Source organism: Neltuma alba, unplaced genomic scaffold, assembly GCF_004799145.2.
Source record: "Neltuma alba isolate B1F8T4 unplaced genomic scaffold, ASM479914v2 tig00001479_pilon, whole genome shotgun sequence".
In the NCBI taxonomy this organism is placed as follows: domain Eukaryota; kingdom Viridiplantae; phylum Streptophyta; class Magnoliopsida; order Fabales; family Fabaceae; genus Neltuma; species Neltuma alba.
The window spans coordinates 37,266-59,346 of NW_021632477.1; the positions used below are offsets into that span (position 1 = coordinate 37,266).

At 29.7% G+C, this 22,081-nt stretch overlaps 1 protein-coding gene across 1 annotated transcript in view; it reads left to right on the top strand.

Moving 5' to 3' along the window:
* Window positions 1–1,340: 1,340 nt before the first annotated feature.
* The window catches only part of LOC114757391 (LRR receptor-like serine/threonine-protein kinase GSO2), a 29,593-nt gene continuing 8,852 nt past the window's right edge, over window positions 1,341–22,081 (top strand). The window contains exons 1-7 of the mRNA XM_028946427.1: window positions 1,341–2,022; window positions 7,257–7,400; window positions 7,677–8,042; window positions 12,276–12,419; window positions 13,454–13,819; window positions 17,969–18,112; window positions 18,389–18,754. Of these exons, the coding sequence (XP_028802260.1) occupies window positions 1,341–2,022; window positions 7,257–7,400; window positions 7,677–8,042; window positions 12,276–12,419; window positions 13,454–13,819; window positions 17,969–18,112; window positions 18,389–18,754 (2,212 nt within the window). The remainder of the gene's footprint in view (window positions 2,023–7,256; window positions 7,401–7,676; window positions 8,043–12,275; window positions 12,420–13,453; window positions 13,820–17,968; window positions 18,113–18,388; window positions 18,755–22,081) is intronic.

Here is a 22,081-nt window from a genome sequence, read left to right on the forward strand (position 1 = left end):
TCATTTTTTTATTATTTAAAATTTTTTCTGAATAAATATCTTATTTATCCAAAATTCAAAAATGAACAAATCATTAATTAGCTAATCATTTATATATTCATTATTGTTCGCTCGTGTTTATACGGTAATTCTTATAAAATTTGATTGGAAATATATATATATATAAATATCAATTTGGGAAAGCTAAAGAATATAAGCATAGTATTTTAAAATACATAGAAAACAAAATTATTTGATTTTAAATTATAAAAAATAAATTAAAACCCCAAGAGAAACGATAAAATAAACATATATTTACGATACATACAGCTAAATATACTCGATTTAATTTGATAGAAAATTAGATATGTTCTTGAATGAGTTCATCAAAGAATGTAGTAAATTTATATGATATTAGTATAAGTAATATTATAACATAAAAATATAAAAAAAATATAATTATTAAAATATATCTACCTAAAAATAAAATTTGGGAAAAATGACTCCTTATACATAGAAGGAATTAATTTGGAAAGGAATCTTACATAGAATCGTAATTATCAAGACTCAGTCTTTTAGACTCAAAAACCCTCCATTATTATCAATATAAAGTTTTAACAAACATAAGTAAATGAAGTTGTTCCTTGTCGAATAGACTGTGATTACGAGTCAAGCACGCCAATATATTTTTCCTACTTTCCCATCAACAAGCAATTTTCCTTGTCAGGAGCTAATTAAATATGTGTGTCAGTGTTTGTATAAACACGTAGTTTGAAGAAAAATCTTATTGCTGTTGTTAATATTAATATATAAATTTTACCAAAATAGACTACTTTTAAATCATTTATAAAATGAGAATATTATAATATGTAGGTCATAGATATTATGATTTATTTTATAGTTACTATGTGCCACGGTATAAAAGGGGCCTAATGAAAATAATTCAGACATAATGAGTATATTTACTATTTATCCTAGTGAAAATACCTTTTTCCTATTTTATTTCAGAAAATCACATAAAAGGGTCCCATATACAACACTACTTTAGGACCACACGGTACTAAAAGGTAAGTGTACTTTTGACTTCTACCAAACATCGGTGATTTCTCTCTTGGGTCATTTGTAATTAGTTGTTTATATTTATGCATATTCTTAAATCTGAATAATCTGTTCATTATTATTACTAAGGGACATATAAAAGGGCCCCAGACAACATTACTTAGGGTCACGCGTTATTTTGCAATTTGAAATTGAACATGCTGGCCTTGACTTTGATTTAGAATTGGAGAAGTATAAATTGACGTGTCTGTTCATTGTTGATGCACAACACTTGCAAATTCGATATGTCCGCTAGGCAAAACATGGAAAAATCTCTAGCCTTTGTTTTCCTTCTCTTACTTCATTGCTTCATGACCAGCTTAGCTACTCAGACAAACATCACTACCGACATATCTGCCCTTCTTTCCCTTAAATCCTATATCACTTTGGATCCATACAATTCCTTAGCTGATTGGTTTGTCTCTTCTTTTCCTTGCAGTTGGGTTGGTGTCACCTGTAATACTCGTTATGGAAGGGTTCAATCATTGAATCTTGGTGGCATGGATCTTAAGGGCACCATATCTCCGCAACTGGGAAATCTCTCATTCCTTGTTGAACTTGATCTCAGCGAAAACAACTTTCATGGTCATATCCCTCAAGAGTTAGTTCAGTTACGTCGATTGAGACTACTCAACTTGAGCTATAATGACTTTTATGGACAAGTTCCAACATGGATAGGGCGTTTATCTATGCTTGAACACTTAAGTTTTCAAAATAACAGTTTCAATGGATTTATTCCATCATCTTTGATCAATCTATCAAGGTTGGAGACCTTAGATTGGAATTCTAATATCATTGAAGGTACCATTCCACCGAAGATAGGAAGTCTAAAGCACTTGAAGAAGTTACAACTTTCAAGGAACAAGCTTTCAGGGGAAATTCCCCAAACAATTTCCAACTTGTCTTCACTTGAACTGTTATGGTTGTCTTATAATAGTTTGTCAGGTATGTTTAGATTTTTTTTTAATATTTATATTTGTGTTTGCTCAAAACTAGTCTATTTAATTATCAGGATATAAGTTAAACCCTCAATCATCATGTGTTTGGTTTTGTCCCAATTTTTTTGAGACATTTCTTATCAGCGTTTGTTTTTTAAAGATGTAGTCGTCAATATTCTTTTAAATAAATCATGAATTAGAACTGAAGTAGATAAATATTTGTTCTCAAAATTTATTCCTCTGGAATAGAAATAAATTTGAACCGAGATTTTGTTTTCCATCATTTAGTTCATGTTATAATTTTCACACATATCGGGTCATAACCTGCTTAAAATGAAAATCTTCAAAAATCCAAGTAAAATATTGAATCATTAAAAAACAGGAAGCCCCATAAAAAATAACCTGATAAGGATGACAAAAAGGATTGGCCGGGATTTCAGTGCTTTTTCTAGCTTCTAATTTTTCATTATCCCCTTTTTTTTTTTTTCTAATTTTTCATTTTCCCCTATATTTTCTCTGTAATTGCAAGCTTTTAGTTTTCCTTTTCTAATATAGAGACAATCCATTCGAATTTGTCAGCGAGTCTCACATCGATCCAAGAAAAATAATTCATATAAATCATTCAAGGGTAGTGGCTAATTAAAATGATTAAGATGATGATTCAGTGCTCTGAACATGATTTTAGATAAATAATCTTAGCAGTATTAACAAATAATTTTATGGTTACAACACGACATTCGAAGGTTCGAGTACTTTTAACTTTCACTAATGATATCTTATCTCTTTATTGGGTCATTTTATAATTAGCTGTTTATATATTTAGGAATACTTTTAAATCCAACTAGTTTGTTTCTTTTTAATAATTCTGCAAAGCGAAACATGGGGGGAAAAAACTAGCCTTTGTTTTTCCCTTGTTTTTAATAATTTGTTTTATATTCCTTCTTTTAAGTCCATTCATTATTTTTTTTCAGTGCATATAAGTCCGTTCATTCTCTTTACAAGCAGCTGTTGCTAATAGATAATGTTTGGATGCCAACCTCTTTAGAAGCATGGGATTACTATATCTTATTTTTATTCCTTTCTTTATTTTTTTTCAGTGCATATAAGTCCGTTCATTCTCTTTACAAGCAGCTGTTGCTAATAGATAATGTTTGGATGCCAACCTCTTTAGAAGCATGGGATTACTATATCTTATTTTTATTCCTTTCTTTATTTTTTTTCATCATTTTCTCTAATAGATCAAATTTAAAATGAGATTTTATTTCCATCATTACTTTAATATTGTACATATACATATCGGTAATGGGGTTTAAATATAGTTAGTAATTTACAATCCCAAAATATCAAAAGATCAAATTACGAAATGATGGTACTATGATTTATCTTTTATTTTTCCTTTTAGATCATTTTCTCTAGTAGAATAAAACACACAAAAAAAGAGATTTTGTTTTTTGTCATTTCATTCATTCGTATCACTTATACTCTGTTCAATTAAAAGGCACGCCATCATATATAATATGCCCCGCATGCCTCTCCTGAAAAAATAATATATATTATAATTTAAGGGTCGGGGTCTTTTTAAAACAATTGTAGTTCTATATTATCTCATTCAAAATGGGCAAGTTTTAAACGATATTTTAAAATCTTTAGATTTAAGTCTTGCACATATTAACTTCTGACATGAAAAAGATATATCATAAAAAGTAAAAAAACCAGTATTTACTAGTATTATAAATTGATAATACAATCACATATATGTATGGTCTGTCAATCCTTTTTACTCCTAGAAGATGACCACCATCATTATGCGTGGTTTCATTTCTCACAAGTTTCTGTTTTTAAAAAAAATGTAGTCGTCGGTATTCTTTTCAATAAATCACGAATTAGAACTGAAGGGGGGAGAATATTTGTTCTCAAAATGTCATAAGAGCTAGCATGGGAATAATAAAGAATACTGCTATTATGTCATTTGGAATGTCTAGAAAGATTTTTTTTTTTTCAAAATGATGAAGGTTTACAACCCTCGGATCTGGAGCATTCAGTTTTGACTTGGGCCATCTCAATTATGTTTTAGTTTTATTATTAATTAATTAATTTATTATTATTTCTTCCCAAAAAGATTGTATTTAAAAATTAATATTTTTTATGTATATTACTTATGACAAATGAAAATACTAAAAATGAACAAATAGATATTAAAAATAGTTATGCATTTAAAAACGAACAAATAGATATTAAAAATGCAACTTCAGTGGCTATATCTTCATAGCAGTAATTTGCAAGGTAAGAATAGTTATGTGATCTTTTTTTCTTTATCATGTTCCCAGTATTTTGATAAATCACGAATTTGCAGTGCAAATTTAATGAATAATAATTTTGTTGGGTAACTTTTAAAGACATGGAACTTGATGCTTTCTTTTAATCCCAAAGTGAACACATGCTTTCTTTAGCATATTATCATTTAGGAGTCATGACTTTTTTGAAAAATAATTTTAGCTAATTATATAATAGTGCTAACTTTAAAAATTAGTAGGTCTTTAGCATGCAAAGGAAATATAATCTAAAAAAAATGATAAACATTCCGAATAGTCTGAAAATGGCGTGTGCGTGCGTGTGTGTATGGAATCTTATATGTATTCCATATAAATACACACACACACACTCACACACACACATGTATGTGTGTATCTGTGTGTCTATATATATATGTGTGTGTGTGTGTGTAACACACACACCTCCCCCAACATTTCCACTTTAAAAGAAAGGATACTGCAATAGAGCCCTTTAACTTTACACTTTAACAAAATTTTTATTTTTTATTTATGCTTATCCTACATTGCCTGCAAAAATTTTAACCGAAATTGCTTTAGGAGTGAAAATTCTAGTATACAGTGCTTTGGTAAAAAAAATTCATTTATTATTCATACTATATTATCTCCAAAAGGTGTAACCGGAAGTATTTTAAGTCCTTAAAAAATGAAAACTAAATTTTCCTACAAGAATTTATCATATTCAAAGTTAGAGACTTGTAAGTATTAAATAATTTATATGAAAGCTACAAAGATTTTGATTGTTTATTTTAAATGGGTGAAATTAACTACATAATCAATCTTTAGCATTTCTTCTTTGAAAGAAATTTTACGGTTCCATTGTCCATTGATATTGGAAGAGTCCCTTTTATATTGCATTCCAATAAAAACTAAATTATTTTATAATAATTTTAAGCCTCTAATTAACACAACTCCACTCATCATTTATTGGTTAAGTGTGAATTCATGAAATTCCTAGTCAACTGATTAACAAATATTTTTTATCTGTTTATAGGTGATTTGCCCGAAAAAATGTTTCATCATCTCCCTTTACTTGAAATCTTCGATGTTGGTTTTAATCAATTAGAGGGAAGCATTCCAAAATCAATAAGCAACTCCACATCTCTGAAAGAATTATATTTAGGTGCAAACTCATTTTCAGGTATGCACCTACTTTTGTGTTTTCTTTTCCTTTTAATATTTTTCTCTAAAATGAAAGTTTGTTTTTCATCATTTCGTTCATATTGTTCATAATTCATATGACAGGGCTCATATACAGCTAGTGGTTACAATCCCAAAATAACAAATAAAGCTAAGATCTTGAACAAATGGAACTATTATGCTTCCCAACAAAACCTAAATTATTTTCTATTAATTACATGGATTATTCATATGGTTGTGTGTAGCAAACGATTTATTGGCAATTACTAGCTAGAAGGTACATGCAATGTCATGGTTATAAGATATTTGCTTTCTCCCTTTCTAACATTGGTAAGACACGCTTTGTTGTGTTTTTTTTTTGGGCTGAAGTATATGTGTATATTATATTATATGCAAATAACATGACCAGGATTATTTTTCTTCTTTTAAGTCCATTCATTATTTAGTTTTCATGCACATAAGTCCGTTCATTTTCTTTACAAGCAGTTGTTAGTAATAGATTATATTTGGATGCCAACCTCTTTGGAAGCATAGGGTACAATATATAACTTTTATTCTTTTCTTTGTTTCTAATCATTTTCTTTAACAGATCAAATTTAAAATGAGATTTCATTTCCATCATTTCATAAATATTGTACATATACACATCCGTAATGGGGATTTAAATACGGAACTAGCTCAGTGCTCATCGGAGTCATGAGCACCATGATATTCATCACTGCGGTGAAATCCATACTATTTAGATACGGTTTTAATAGTCTAGATTTAAAATTTTTAACTAATAAATTTTAAATGAAAATCATGTTTAAAAAACTTACAGTTAAAATATTACATTTATTTTGGATTATCCAACTATAAAAAGAACACATTTTAAAAAAAACAAAAATAAAAAAATTAATTCTGCACCATCTATATTAAATCTGAACGCTCATTAGTGTGATGAGTACCAAAACTAGTTCCGGAAAAATATAGTTAGTGATTTACAATACCAAAGCATCAAAGTATCAAATCACAAAACGATCTTTTATTTTTCCTTTTAGATCATTTTCTCTAGGAGAATAAAACAAAAATGAGATTTTGTTTTGTTGTGATCTCATTCATTCATATCGCTTATACTTTGTTCAATTAAAAGGCACAACATCATGTATATTATAATTTAAGGGTCGGGGTCTTTTCAAAATAATTTTAGTTCCACATTATCTCATTCAAATTGAGCAAGTTTTTAAACGATATTTTAAAATCCTTAAATTTAATTCTTGTACATGTTAACTTCTGACATGTAAAAAAAAATCATCAAAAGAAAAAAAAAAACTAGTACTAATAAAGAATCACGAATGTCTAGCATGGGAATAATAAAGAATACTGCAATTATGTCATTTGGAATGTCTAGCAGGATTGTGTTTTTCAACATGACGAAGGCTTACAACCCAGGGGAGCATTCAGTTTTGATTTGGGCCATCTAAGTTATATTTTACTTTTATATTAATTAATTAATCATTATTTTCAAAAAAGATTGTATTTAAAAAATAATTTTTCTTACGTATATTACGTATTACAAATAAAAATACCATAAATGAACAAGTAGTTGTTTAAAAAAAAAAAAAAACTCACGGTCCGCATATGAACTATCGATGTTATCAAATTGATGACTTGATATTGAACTTTGAGGGCATACAGGCTTCAGTTCTTTTTATTTTCCGTCCTTTCCCTTTACAAATGATCCTTCATTCTCGTAATTGAACTTTGGATCGGAAATCTAATATCATTGAAGGTAACATTCCGCCTGAGATAGGAAGTCTAAAGCACTTGAAGGTTTTACAACTTTCAAACAATAAACTTTCTGGAGCGACTCCCCAAACAATTGCCAACTTGTCTTCACTTGAGCAGCTATGGCTGTCTTATAACAGTTTGTCAGGTATGTTTGGATTATTTTTTATGTTTATATTTGTGTTTTGCCATAAACTAGTCTATTATTAGTTAGCAGGGTATAAAGCCGACCTCTCTGTCATGTGGGTTTTTAGTTTAACCCTATTTTTTGGGGTTCCTTTCTGCCTTTCTTATCAGTTTTTATCGATATTCTTTTCAACGGATCATGAAAAGTAGATAGAATATTTGTTCCTATTCCACAATGCATTCAAAATTTTGTAGGAAAGTTGACATTGACGTATTGCTTATCATTTGATATTTGAAGGGGCCATTCCAAATGAGATTGGTGATCTTCAACGGCTACAGAGGATATACCTTTCAAATAATCAGCTTTCGAGCTCTATACCAACCTCTATATTTAATAGTTTGATGCGACAACACATTGAGCTTGACTACAATAATTTGAGTGGCAGTCTGCCAACAAATTTGTGTTTTGGGCTTCCGAAACTTGAAAGATTATATGTCCATAAAAATGATTTGTCAGGGAAGATGCCCTCCAATTGGCATCAATGCAAGGAATTGGCAGACTTGAGGTTGGGGGATAACAAATTCAATCCAGGAACCGTTCCAAGTGAGTTTGGAAATTTGACCAAACTTCAGTGGCTATATATTGGCAGAAGCAACTTGAAAGGTAAGAGTTTTCATTATATGATTGTTTCAAATTTTGTTGTTAGATTACTTCTAAAGACATAGAACTTGATTCTTTCTCTCAATCCCAAAATCACTATGCTTTCTTTTATATAAAATTTTCATAAAAATGTCAAAAATTGAGATAAAATATTGAATCATTGAAATACATGCGAGGCCAAAGAAAAGGACCTAGTTGGGGTTCAATGTTTTTCTTGTAGCCTCTTGTTTTTCATTTTCGGCTGCATTTTCTTGCCGGTGACTAATTTTCATTATATCCTATCATCTGAATTTCTCAACGAATCACACATTGATCCTGCTGAGAAAGCAAAGCCTCATGCCTTACATAAGACATAATATATGATATCCTTTAAGAATCATTTTTTTCTTACGAAAAAATACTTGTAGTTATATGTTAGCGTTATTTTAAAAAACGAGCGAGTCTTTAACATGCAAAGGAAATAGAGTTTAAAAAAACGGTAAAAAAAATTACACACACAACTCCATCAACATTTCTTCTTTAAGAGAAAGTATATCTGAAATACAACCCCTTTGCAAGTAGGCTTGATCTAACCATCCCTTAACTTTGCACGTTAACAAAATTTTTATTTATTATTCATATATGATTTTTACACACATATCTGAAAGTGAAAAACACGGGAGCCCGTAGAGAAGGACTTATAGTTGGGTTTCAACGCTTCTTTGATCCTGCTGAGAAAGAAAAACCTCATGCCTTACATAAAAAACAGTATATTATCATTTAGGAGTCATGACTTTCTTGAAAAATAATTTTAGTTAATTATATAATAGTGCTATTTTTAAAAATGAGTAGGTCTTTAGAATGCAAAGGAAATAAAATCTAAAAAAAATGATAAAACATTCCGAATAGTCTGAAAACGGTGTGTGCGTGTGCGTGTGTGTGGAATCTTATATGTATTCCATATATATATATACACATGTGTGTGTGTCAATATATGTAACACACACACAACTCCATCAACATTTCCACTTTAAAAGAAAGGATACTGCAATACAGCCCTTTTACTTTAAACTTTAACAAATTTTTTATTTTTTATTTATGCTTATCCTACATTGCCTGCAAAAATCTTAACCGAAATTGCTTTAGGAGTGAAAATTCTAGTATACAGTGCTTTGGTAAAAAAAATTCATTTATTATTCATACTATATTCTCTCCACAAGGGGTAACCGGAAGTATTTTAAGTCCTCAAAAAATGAAAACTAAATTTTCCTACAAGAATTTATCATATTCAAGGTTAGAGCCTTGTAAGTATTAAATAATTTATATGAAAGCTACAAATAATTTGATTGTTTATTTTAAATGGGTGAAATTAATTACACAATCAATCTTTGGCATTTCTTCTTTGAAAGAAATTTTACCGTTCGATTGTCCATTGATATTGGAAGAGTCCCTTTTATATTGCATTCCAATAAAAACTAAAATATTTTATAATAATTTCAATCCTCTAATTAACACAACACCACTCATCATTTATATGGTTAAGTGTGAATTCATGAAATTCCTAGTCAGCTGATTAACAAATATTTTTTATCTGGTTATAGGTGATTTGCCCGAAAAAATGTTTCATCATCTCCCTTTACTTGAAATCTTCGATGTTGGTTTTAATCAATTAGAGGGAAGTATTCCAAAATCAATAAGCAACTCCACATCTTTGAAAGAATTATATTTAGGTGCTAACTCATTTTCAGGTATGCAACTACTTTTGTGTTTTCTTTTCTTTTTAATATTTTTCTCTAAAATGAAAGTTTGTTTTTCATCATTTCGTTCATATTGTTCATAATTCATATGATAGGGTTCATATACAGCTAGTGGTTACAATCTCAAAATAACGAATAAAGCTAAGATCTTGAACAAATGGAACTATTATGCTTTCCAACAAAACCTAAATTATTTTCTATTAATTACATGGATTATTCATATGGTTGTGTAGCAAACGATTTATTGGCAATTACTAGCTAGAAGGTACATGCAATGTTATGGTTATAAGATATTTGCTTTCTCCCTTTCTAACATTGGTAAGACACGCTTAGTTGTTGTTTTTTTTTGGGCAGAAGTATATGTGTATATTATATTATATGCAAATAACATGACCTGTTTTGTTTTTCTTCTTTTAAGTTCATTCATTATTTAGTTTTCATGCACATAAGTCCGTTCATTCTCTTTACAAGCAGATGTTAGTAATAGATTATATTTGGATGCCAACCTCTTTGGAAGCATAGGGTACTATATCTAACTTTTATTCTTTTCTTTGTTTTTCAATCATTTTCTTAAACAGATCGAATTTAAAATGAGATTTCATTTCCATCATTTCATTAATATTGTACATATACATATCTGTAATGGGGATTTAAATATGGAACTAGCTCAGTGCTCATCGCAGTAATGAGCACCATGATATTCATCACTACGGTGAAATCCGTACTATTTAGATACGGTTTTAATAGTCTAGATTTAGAATTTTTAACTAATGATTTTTAAATAAAAATCACGTTTAAAAAAATTACGGTTAAAATATTACATTTATTTTGGATTATCCAACTATAAAAAGAACACATTTAAAAAAACAGAAATAAAAAAATTAATTCTGCGCCATCTATATTAAATCTGAACGCTCATTAGTGTGATGAGTAGCAAAACTAGTTCCGGGAAAATATAGTTAGTGATTTACAATACCAAAGCATCAAAGGATCATATCACAAAACGACCTTTTATTTTTCATTTTAGATCATTTTCTCTTGGAGAATAAAACAAAAATGAGATTTTGTTTTTTGTCATCTCATTCATTCATATCGCTTATACTTTGTTCAATTAAAAGGCACAACATCATGTATATTATAATTTAAGGGTCGGGGTCTTTTCAAAATAATTTTAGTTCCACATTATCTCATTCAAATTGAGCAAGTTTTAAACGATATTTTAAAATCCTTAAATTTAATTCTTGTACAAGTTAACTTCTGACATGTAAAAAAAAAATCATCAAAAGAAAAAACAAACTAGTACTAACCGGTATTATAAATTGATAATACAATCACATATATGTATGGTACATCAATCTTCTTTCAGTCAAAATATACATTTGGTCTAATAACTTTATAAAATATTTCAATTTGGTTTCTCAACTTTCAAAAGTACATGTCTTGTCCTTTAGCTTTAGAATCGTTAGACTTAAATGATGATGTCTTGTAGCAATTATAGTTGTTCTGAAAATTAAACTTTATATGTTAGCATTTGAAAATGTTTTATGAACATTTAAAATCTCAATGATATCATTTTTTGCTAACAATTTTAGGGCTAAAGGATTAAAGGTATGCATTTTAAAACTAAGGGACCAAATTGAAACTATTTATAATGTTAAGGAACAAATCGTATACTTTACCCGTCTTTTATCAGTCCAAGAAGATGACCACCATCAATATACGTGGTTCCATTTTCATTTTATTACTGTTTCATTGTCATTTGATTACTATATCTCTCTGTCCCCCCCCCCCCCAAATTCTCATCTGGCACCTGTATTATCTAAAACGAGACTTTGTTTTTCTTCATTTCATTTGTATTGTTCATCCATGTTAAGAGGAAAATGCTAAGACGATAAAGAAATAAAACAACGTGACAATGTGTGTCCCAATTTTCTTGGGTATGTTTCCGCGCATTTCTTATGAGTTTTTGTTTTTGCTTTCCAAAATGTAGTTGTCGATATGCTTTTCAATAAATCACGAATCAGAACTGAAGTAAAGAGAATATTTGTTCTCAAAATGTCATAAGGGCTAGCATGGGAATAATAAAGAATACTGCAATTATGTCATTTGGAATGTCTAGCAGGATTGTGTTTTTCAACATGACGAAGGCTTACAACCCAGGGGAGCATTCAGTTTTGATTTGGGCCATCTAAGTTATATTTTACTTTTATATTAATTAATTAATCATTATTTCTTTCAAAAAATTGTATTTAAAAAATAATTTTTCTCACGTATATTACGTATTACAAATAAAAATACCATAAATGAACAAGTCGTTGTTTAAAAAAAAAAAAACTCACGGTCGGAATATGAACTATCGATGTTATCAAATTGATGGCTTGATATTGAACTTTGAGGGCATACAGGCTTCTGTTCTTTTTATTTTCCGTTCCTTTCCCTTTACCAATGATCCTTCATTCTCGTAATTGAACTTTGGATTGGAAATCTAATATCATTGAAGGTAACATTCCGCCTGAGATAGGAAGTCTAAAGCACTTGAAGGTTTTACAACTTTCAAACAATAAACTTTCTGGAGCGACTCCCCAAACAATTGCCAACTTGTCTTCACTTGAGCAGCTATGGCTGTCTTATAACAGTTTGTCAGGTATGTTTGGATTATTTTTTATATTTATATTTGTGTTTTGCCATAAACTAGTCTATTATTAGTTAGCAGGGTATAAAGCCGACCTCTCTGTCATGTGGGTTTTTAGTTTAACCCTATTTTTTTGGGGTTCCTTTCTGCGTTTCTTATCAGTTTTTATCGATATTCTTTTCAACGGATCATGAAAAGTAGATAAAATATTTGTTCCTATTCCACAATGCATTCAAAATTTCGTAGGAGCCAGCATGGACATATGAAATACTGCCACTAAGTCATTTATAAACCCTCAATGATCATGTGTTTGTTTTGGTCCCCATTTTTTGGTATCTTTAATTTGTGTATTTTTATCAGTTTTTTAATATTTATCAATATTCTTTTCAATAAATCAGGTATTACCACTGATGTAGTTAGAATATCTAGAAGGGTTGCTTTTTAAAATAATAAAGGCTTACAACCCCCGGATCTCGAATGAATGGAAGGAATTGTTTTTGTCATTACTTACCAAACAGTTTTTGAGGATACTATTTTTTTTTTTTTACATTTTATATTGACGATATTATTTTTTTCTCTATTTGTGAAATAGAAGTTTAGGTGAGTTGGATTTTAGAAGTTGAAAATAATTAGGACATGTCTTATGACTCTACCAACAATACTCACAAAAATGATATTTTTTATTATGGATCTCGTATTACATTAGCAACGTTCTTTGAACACGTTTCTATCAGCTACACCAATAATCTTGACTGGTCTACGGACTTTTTTTTTTCCGCCAACGACTGGCCTATGGATTTGATCTTCACTTGTCCATATGCAGGAAATTATTTAGCTGGTAGCAAATTGACAAAAATGTTGACATAAAATGATACCCTGGATTGGGAAATGTCATATTGTAAACATGAATACAAAAAATACATGCATATTAAATATTTCAACAGCGAACTTGATGGTCTTGCTATTACAATTTATGGCTTATGATACTTAATGTAGATGCTACGAAAGTTGACATTGACGTATTGCTTATCATTTGATATTTGAAGGGGCCATTCCAAATGAGATTGGTGATCTTCAACGGCTACAGAGGATATACCTTTCAAATAATCAGCTTTCGAGCTCTATACCAACCTCTATATTTAATAGTTTGATGCGACAACACATTGAGCTTGACTACAATAATTTGAGTGGCAGTCTGCCAACAAATTTGTGTTTTGGGCTTCCGAAACTTGAAAGATTATATGTCCATAAAAATGATTTGTCAGGGAAGATGCCCTCCAATTGGCATCAATGCAAGGAATTGGCAGACTTGAGGTTGGGGGATAACAAATTCAATCCAGGAACCGTTCCAAGTGAGTTTGGAAATTTGACCAAACTTCAGTGGCTATATATTGGCAGAAGCAACTTGAAAGGTAAGAGTTTTCATTATATGATTGTTTCAAATTTTGTTGTTAGATTACTTCTAAAGACATAGAACTTGATTCTTTCTCTCAATCCCAAAATCACTATGCTTTCTTTTATATAAAATTTTCATAAAAATGTCAAAAATTGAGATAACATATTGAATCATTGAAAAACATGCGAGGCCAAAGAGAAGGACCTAGTTGGGGTTCATTGTTTTTCTTGTAGCCTCTTGTTTTTCATTTTCTGCTGCATTTTCTTGTCGGTGACTAATTTTCATTATATCCCATCATCCTAATTTCTCAACGAATCACACATTGATCCTGCTGAGAAAGCAAAGCCTCATGCCTTACATAAGACATAATATATGTTATCCTTTAAGATTCATGTCTTTTTTTTTAAAAAAAATACTTTTAGTTATATGTTAGCGTTATTTTAAAAAAAAACGAGCGAGTCTTTAACATGCAAAGGAAATATAGTTTAAAAAAACGATAAAAAATTACACACACAACTCCATCAACATTTCTTCTTTAAGAGAAAGTATATCTACAATACAACCCCTTTGCAAGTAGGCTTGATCTAACCATCCCTTAACTTTGCACGTTAACAAAATTTTTATTTATAATTGATATACGAATTTTACACACATATCTGAAAGTGAAAAACATGGGAGCCCGTAGAGAAGGACTTATAGTTGGGTTTCAACGCTTCTTTGATCCTGCTGAGAAAGAAAAACCTCATGCCTTACATAAAAAACAGTATATTATCATTTAGGAGTCATGACTTTCTTGAAAACTAATTTTAGTTTATTATATAATAGTGCTATTTTTAAAAATGAGTAGGTCTTTAGCATGCAAAGGAAATATAATCTAAAAAAATGATAAAACATTCCGAATAGTCTGAAAACGGTGAGTGCGTGTGTGTGTATGGAATCTTATATGTTTTCCATATATATATATATACACATACATGTATGTGTGTCTGCGTCTATATATGTAACACACACAACTCCATCAACATTTCCACTTTAAAAGAAAGGATACTGCAATACAGCCCTTTAACTATACACTTTAACAAATTTTTTATGTTTTATTTATGCTTATCCTACATTGCCTGCAAAAATCTTAACCGAAATTGCTTTAGGAGTGAAAATTCTATGATACAGTGCTTTGGTAAAAAAAATTCATTTATTATTCATACTATATTGTCTCCAAAAGGTGTAACCGGAAGTATTTTAAGTCCTTAAAAAATGAAAAATAAATTTTCCTACAAGAATTTATCATATTCAAAGTTAGAGGCATGTAAGTATTAAATAATTTATATGAAAGCTACAAATAATTAGATTATTTATTTTAAATAGGTGAAATTAATTACATAATCAATGTTTAGCATTTCTTCTTTGAAAGAAATTTTACCGTTCGATTGTCCATTGATATTAGAAGAGTCCCTTTTAAATTGCATTCCAATAAAAAGTAAATTATTTTACAATAATTTTAAGCCTCTAATTAACACAACTCCACTCATCATTTATATGGTTAAGTGTGAATTCATGAAATTCCTAGTCAGCTGATTAACAAATATTTTTTATCTGTTTATAGGTGATTTGCCCGAAAAAATATTTCACCAACTCCCTTTACTTGAAATCTTCAATGTTGGTTTTAATCAATTAGAGGGAAGCATTCCAAAATCAATAAGCAACTCCACATCTTTGAAAGAATTATATTTAGGTGCTAACTCATTTTCAGGTATGCACCTACTCTTGTGTTTTCTTTTCTTTTTGACATTTTTCTTTAAAATGAAAGTTTGTTTTTCATCATTTCGTTCATATTGTTCATAATTCATATGATAGGGCTCATATACAGCAAGTGGTTACAATCCCAAAATAACAAATAAAGCTAAGATCTTGAACAAATGGAACTATTATGCTTTCCAACAAAACCTAAATTATTTTCTATTAATTACATGGATTATTCATATGGTCGTGTGCAACACACGATTTATTGGCAATTACTAGCTAGATGGTACATGCAATGTCATGGTTATAGGATTTTTGCTTTCTCCATTTCTAACATGGGTAAGACACGCTTTGTTGCTTTTTTTTTTGGGGCTGAAGTATATGTGTATTTTATATTATATGCAAATAACATGACCTGTTTTGTTTTTCTTCTTTTAAGTCCATTCATTATTTAGTTTTCATGCACATAAGTCCGTTCATTCTCTTTACAAGCAGTTGTTAGTAATAGATTATATTTGGATGCTAACCTCTTTGGAAGCATAGGGTACGTACTATATCTAACATTTATTCTTTTCTTTGTTTTTTAATCATTTTCTCTAACAGATCGAATTTAAAATGAGATTTCATTTCCATCATTTCATTAATATTGTACACATACATATCCGTAATGGGGATTTAAATATGGAACTAGCTCGGTGCTCAACGCAGTGATGAGCACCATGATATTCATTGCTGCGTGGAAATCCATACTATTTAGATACGGTTTTAATAGTCTAGATTTAAAATTTTTAACTAATGATTTTTAAATAAAAATCAAGTTTAAAAAACTTACAGTTAACATATTACATTTATTTTGGATTATCCAACTATAAAAAGGACACATTTTAAAAAAACAAAAATAAAAAAATTAATTCTGCGCCATCTATATTAAATCTGAACGCTCATTAGCGTGATGAGTACCAAAACAAAAAATGAGATTTTGTTTTTTGTCATCTCATTCATTCATATCGCTTATACTTTGTTCAATTAAAAGGCACAACATCATGTATATTATAATTTACGGGTCGGGGTCTTTTCAGAATAATTTTAGTTCCACATTATCTCATTCAAATTGAGCAAGTTTTAAACGATATTTTAAAATCCTTAAATTTAATTCTTGTACATGTTAACTTCTGACATGTAAAAAAAATATATCATCAAAAGAAAATAAAAAAACTAGTACTAACCGGTATTATAAATTGATAATACAATCACATATATGTATGGTACATCAATCTTCTTTCAGTGAAACTATACATTTGGTCTAATAACTTTATAAAATATTTCAATTTGGTTTCTCAACTTTCAAAAGTATATGTTTTGTCCTTTAGCTTTAGAATCGTTAGACTTAAATAATGATGTCTTGTAGCAATTATAGTTGTTCTGAAAATTAAACTTTATATGTTAGCATTTGAAAATGTTTTATGGACATTTAAAATCTCAATGATATCATTTTTTGCTAACAATTTTAGGGCTAAAGGATTAAAGGTATGCATTTTAAAAATAAGGGACCAAATTGAAACTATTTATAATGTTAAGGAGCAAATCGTATACTTTACCCGTCTTTTATCAGTCCAAGAAGATGACCATCATCAATATACGTGGTTCCATTTTCATTTTATTACTGTTTCATTGCCATTTCATTACTATATCTCTCTGTCCCCCCCCCCCCCCCAAATTCTCATCTGGCACCTGTATTATCTAAAACGAGACTTTGTTTTTCTTCATTTCATTTGTATTGTTCATCCATGTTAATACGAAAATGCTAAGACGATAAAGAAATAAAACAACGTGACAATGTGTGTCCCAATTTTCTTGGGTATGTTTCCGCGCATTTCTTATGAGTTTTTGTTTTTGCTTTCCAAAATGTAGTTGTCGATATGCTTTTCAATAAATCACGAATCAGAACTGAAGTAAAGAGAATATTTGTTCTCAAAATGTCATAAGGGCTAGCATGGGAATAATAAAGAATACTGCAATTATGTCATTTGGAATGTCTAGCAGGATTGTGTTTTTCAACATGACGAAGGCTTACAACCCAGGGGAGCATTCAGTTTTGATTTGGGCCATCTAAGTTATATTTTACTTTTATATTAATTAATTAATCATTATTTCTTTCAAAAAAGGTTGTATTTAAAAAATAATTTTTCTTACGTATATTAAGTATTACAAATAAAAATACCATAAATGAACAAGTCGTTGCTTAAAAAAAAAAAAAAAACTCACGGTCCGCATATGAAATATCGATGTTATCAAATTGATGACTTGATATTGAACTTTGAGGGCATACAGGCTTCAGTTCTTTTTATTTTCCGTCCTTTCCCTTTACAAATGATCCTTCATTCTCGTAATTGAACTTTGGATCGGAAATCTAATATCATTGAAGGTAACATTCCGCCTGAGATAGGAAGTCTAAAGCACTTGAAGGTTTTACAACTTTCAAACAATAAACTTTCTGGAGCGACTCCCCAAACAATTGCCAACTTGTCTTCACTTGAGCAGCTATGGCTGTCTTATAACAGTTTGTCAGGTATGTTTGGATTATTTTTTATGTTTATATTTGTGTTTTGCCATAAACTAGTCTATTATTAGTTAGCAGGGTATAAAGCCGACCTCTCTGTCATGTGGGTTTTTAGTTTAACCCTATTTTTTGGGGTTCCTTTCTGCCTTTCTTATCAGTTTTTATCGATATTCTTTTCAACGGATCATGAAAAGTAGATAGAATATTTGTTCCTATTCCACAATGCATTCAAAATTTTGTAGGAAAGTTGACATTGACGTATTGCTTATCATTTGATATTTGAAGGGGCCATTCCAAATGAGATTGGTGATCTTCAACGGCTACAGAGGATATACCTTTCAAATAATCAGCTTTCGAGCTCTATACCAACCTCTATATTTAATAGTTTGATGCGACAACACATTGAGCTTGACTACAATAATTTGAGTGGCAGTCTGCCAACAAATTTGTGTTTTGGGCTTCCGAAACTTGAAAGATTATATGTCCATAAAAATGATTTGTCAGGGAAGATGCCCTCCAATTGGCATCAATGCAAGGAATTGGCAGACTTGAGGTTGGGGGATAACAAATTCAATCCAGGAACCGTTCCAAGTGAGTTTGGAAATTTGACCAAACTTCAGTGGCTATATATTGGCAGAAGCAACTTGAAAGGTAAGAGTTTTCATTATATGATTGTTTCAAATTTTGTTGTTAGATTACTTCTAAAGACATAGAACTTGATTCTTTCTCTCAATCCCAAAATCACTATGCTTTCTTTTATATAAAATTTTCATAAAAATGTCAAAAATTGAGATAAAATATTGAATCATTGAAAAACATGCGAGGCCAAAGAAAAGGACCTAGTTGGGGTTCAATGTTTTTCTTGTAGCCTCTTGTTTTTCATTTTCGGCTGCATTTTCTTGCCGGTGACTAATTTTCATTATATCCTATCATCTGAATTTCTCAACGAATCACACATTGATCCTGCTGAGAAAGCAAAGCCTCATGCCTTACATAAGACATAATATATGATATCCTTTAAGAATCATTTTTTTCTTAAGAAAAAAATACTTGTAGTTATATGTTAGCGTTATTTTAAAAAACGAGCGAGTCTTTAGCATGCAAAGGAAATAGAGTTTAAAAAAACGGTAAAAAAATTACACACACAACTCCATCAACATTTCTTCTTTAAGAGAAAGTACATCTGAAATACAACCCCTTTGCAAGTAGGCTTGATCTAACCATCCCTTAACTTTGCACGTTAACAAAATTTTTATTTATAATTGATATACGATTTTTACACACATATCTGAAAGTGAAAAACATGGGAACCCGTAGAGAAGGACTTATAGTTGGGTTTCAGCGCTTCTTTGATCCTGCTGAGAAAGAAAAACCTCATGCCTTACATAAAAAACAGTATATTATCATTTAGGAGTCATGACTTTCTTGAAAACTAATTTTAGTTAATTATATAATAGTGCTATTTTTAAAAATGAGTAGGTCTTTAGCATGCAAAGGAAATATAATCTAAAAAAATGATAAAACATTCCGAATGGTCTGAAAACGGTGTGTGCGTGTGCGTGTGCGTGTGTGTGGAATCTTATATGTATTCCATATATATATATATATACATGTATATGTGTGTGTGTGTGTGTCTATATATGTAACACACACACAACTCCATCAACATTTCCACTTTAAAAGAAAGGATACTGCAATACAGCCCTTTAACTTTAAACTTTAACAAAAATTTTATTTTTTATTTATGCTTCTCCTACATTGCCTGCAAAAATCTTAACCGAAATTGCTTTAGGAGTGAAAATTCTAGTATACAGTGCTTTGGTAAAAAAAATTCGTTTATTATTCATACTATATTCTCTCCAAAAGGGGTAACCGGAAGTATTTTAAGTCCTCAAAAAATGAAAACTAAATTTTCCTACAAGAATTTATCATACTACAGGTTAGAGCCTTGTAAGTATTAAATAATTTATATGAAAGCTACAAATAATTTGATTGTTTATTTTAAATGGGTGAAATTAATTACACAATCAATCTTTGGCATTTCTTCTTTGAAAGAAATTTTACCGTTCGATTGTCCATTGATATTGGAAGAGTCCCTTTTATATTGCATTCCAATAAAAACTAAAATATTTTATAATAATTTCAAGCCTCTAATTAACACAACACCACTCATCATTTATATGGTTAAGTGTGAATTCATGAAATTCCTAGTCAACTGATTAACAAATATTTTTTATCTGTTTATAGGTGATTTGCCCGAAAAAATGTTTCATCATCTCCCTTTACTTGAAATCTTCGATGTTGGTTTTAATCAATTAGAGGGAAGTATTCCAAAATCAATAAGCAACTCCACATCTTTGAAAGAATTATATTTAGGTGCTAACTCATTTTCAGGTATGCAACTACTTTTGTGTTTTCTTTTCTTTTTGACATTTTTCTTTAAAATGAAAGTTTGTTTTTCATCATTTCGTTCATATTGTTCATAATTCATATGATAGGGTTCATATACAGCTAGTGGTTACAATCTCAAAATAACGAATAAAGCTAAGATCTTGAACAAATGGAACTATTATGCTTTCCAACAAAACCTAAATTATTTTCTATTAATTACATGGATTATTCATATGGTTGTGTGTAACAAACGATTTATTGGCAATTACTAGCTAGAAGGTACATGCAATGTCATGGTTATAGGATATTTGCTTTCTCCCATTCTAACATTGGTAAGACACGCTTAGTTTTTTTTTTTTTTGGGCAGAAGTATATGTGTATATTATATTATATGCAAATAACATGACCTGTTTTGTTTTTCTTCTTTTAAGTCCATTCATTATTTAGTTTTCATGCACATAAGTCCGTTCATTCTCTTTACAAGCAGATGTTAGTAATAGATTATATTTGGATGCCAACCTCTTTGGAAGCATAGGGTACTATATCTAACTTTTATTCTTTTCTTTGTTTTTCAATCATTTTCTTAAACAGATTGGATTTATAATGAGATTTCATTTCCATCATTTCATTAATATTGTACATATACATATCTATAATGGGGATTTAAATATGGAACTAGCTCAGTGCTCATCGCAGTAATGAGCACCATGATATTCATCACTATGGTGATGGTGAAATCCGTACTATTTAGATACGGTTTTAATAGTCTAGATTTAAAATTTTTAACTAATGATTTTTAAATAAAAATCACATTTAAAAAAATTACAGTTAAAATATTACATTTATTTTGGATTATCCAACTATAAAAAGAACACATTTTAAAAAAACAGAAATAAAAAAATTAATTCTGCGCCATCTATATTAAATCTGAACGCTCATTAGTGTGATGAGTAGCAAAACTAGTTCCGGGAAAATATAGTTAGTGATTTACAATACCAAAGCATCAAAGGATCATATCACAAAACGACCTTTTATTTTTCATTTGAGATCATTTTCTCTTGGAGAATAAAACAAAAATGAGATTTTGTTTTTTGTCATCTCATTCATTCATATCGCTTATACTCTGTTCAATTAAAAGGCACAACATCATGTATATTATAATTTAAGGGTCGGGGTCTTTTCAAAATAATTTTAGTTCCACATTATCTCATTCAAATTGAGCAAGTTTTAAACGATATTTTAAAATCCTTAAATTTAATTCTTGTACATGTTAACTTCTGACATGTAAAAAAAAATGATCAAAAGAAAAAAAAAACTAGTACTAACCGGTATTATAAATTGATAATACAATCACATATATGTATGGTACATCAATCTTCTTTCAGTCAAAATATACATTTGGTCTAATAACTTTATAAAATATTTCAATTTGGTTTCTCAACTTTCAAAAGTACATGTCTTGTCCTTTAGCTTTAGAATCGTTAGACTTAAATGATGATGTCTTGTAGCAATTATAGTTGTTCTGAAAATTAAACTTTATATGTTAGCATTTGAAAATATTTTATGAACATTTAAAATCTCAATGAT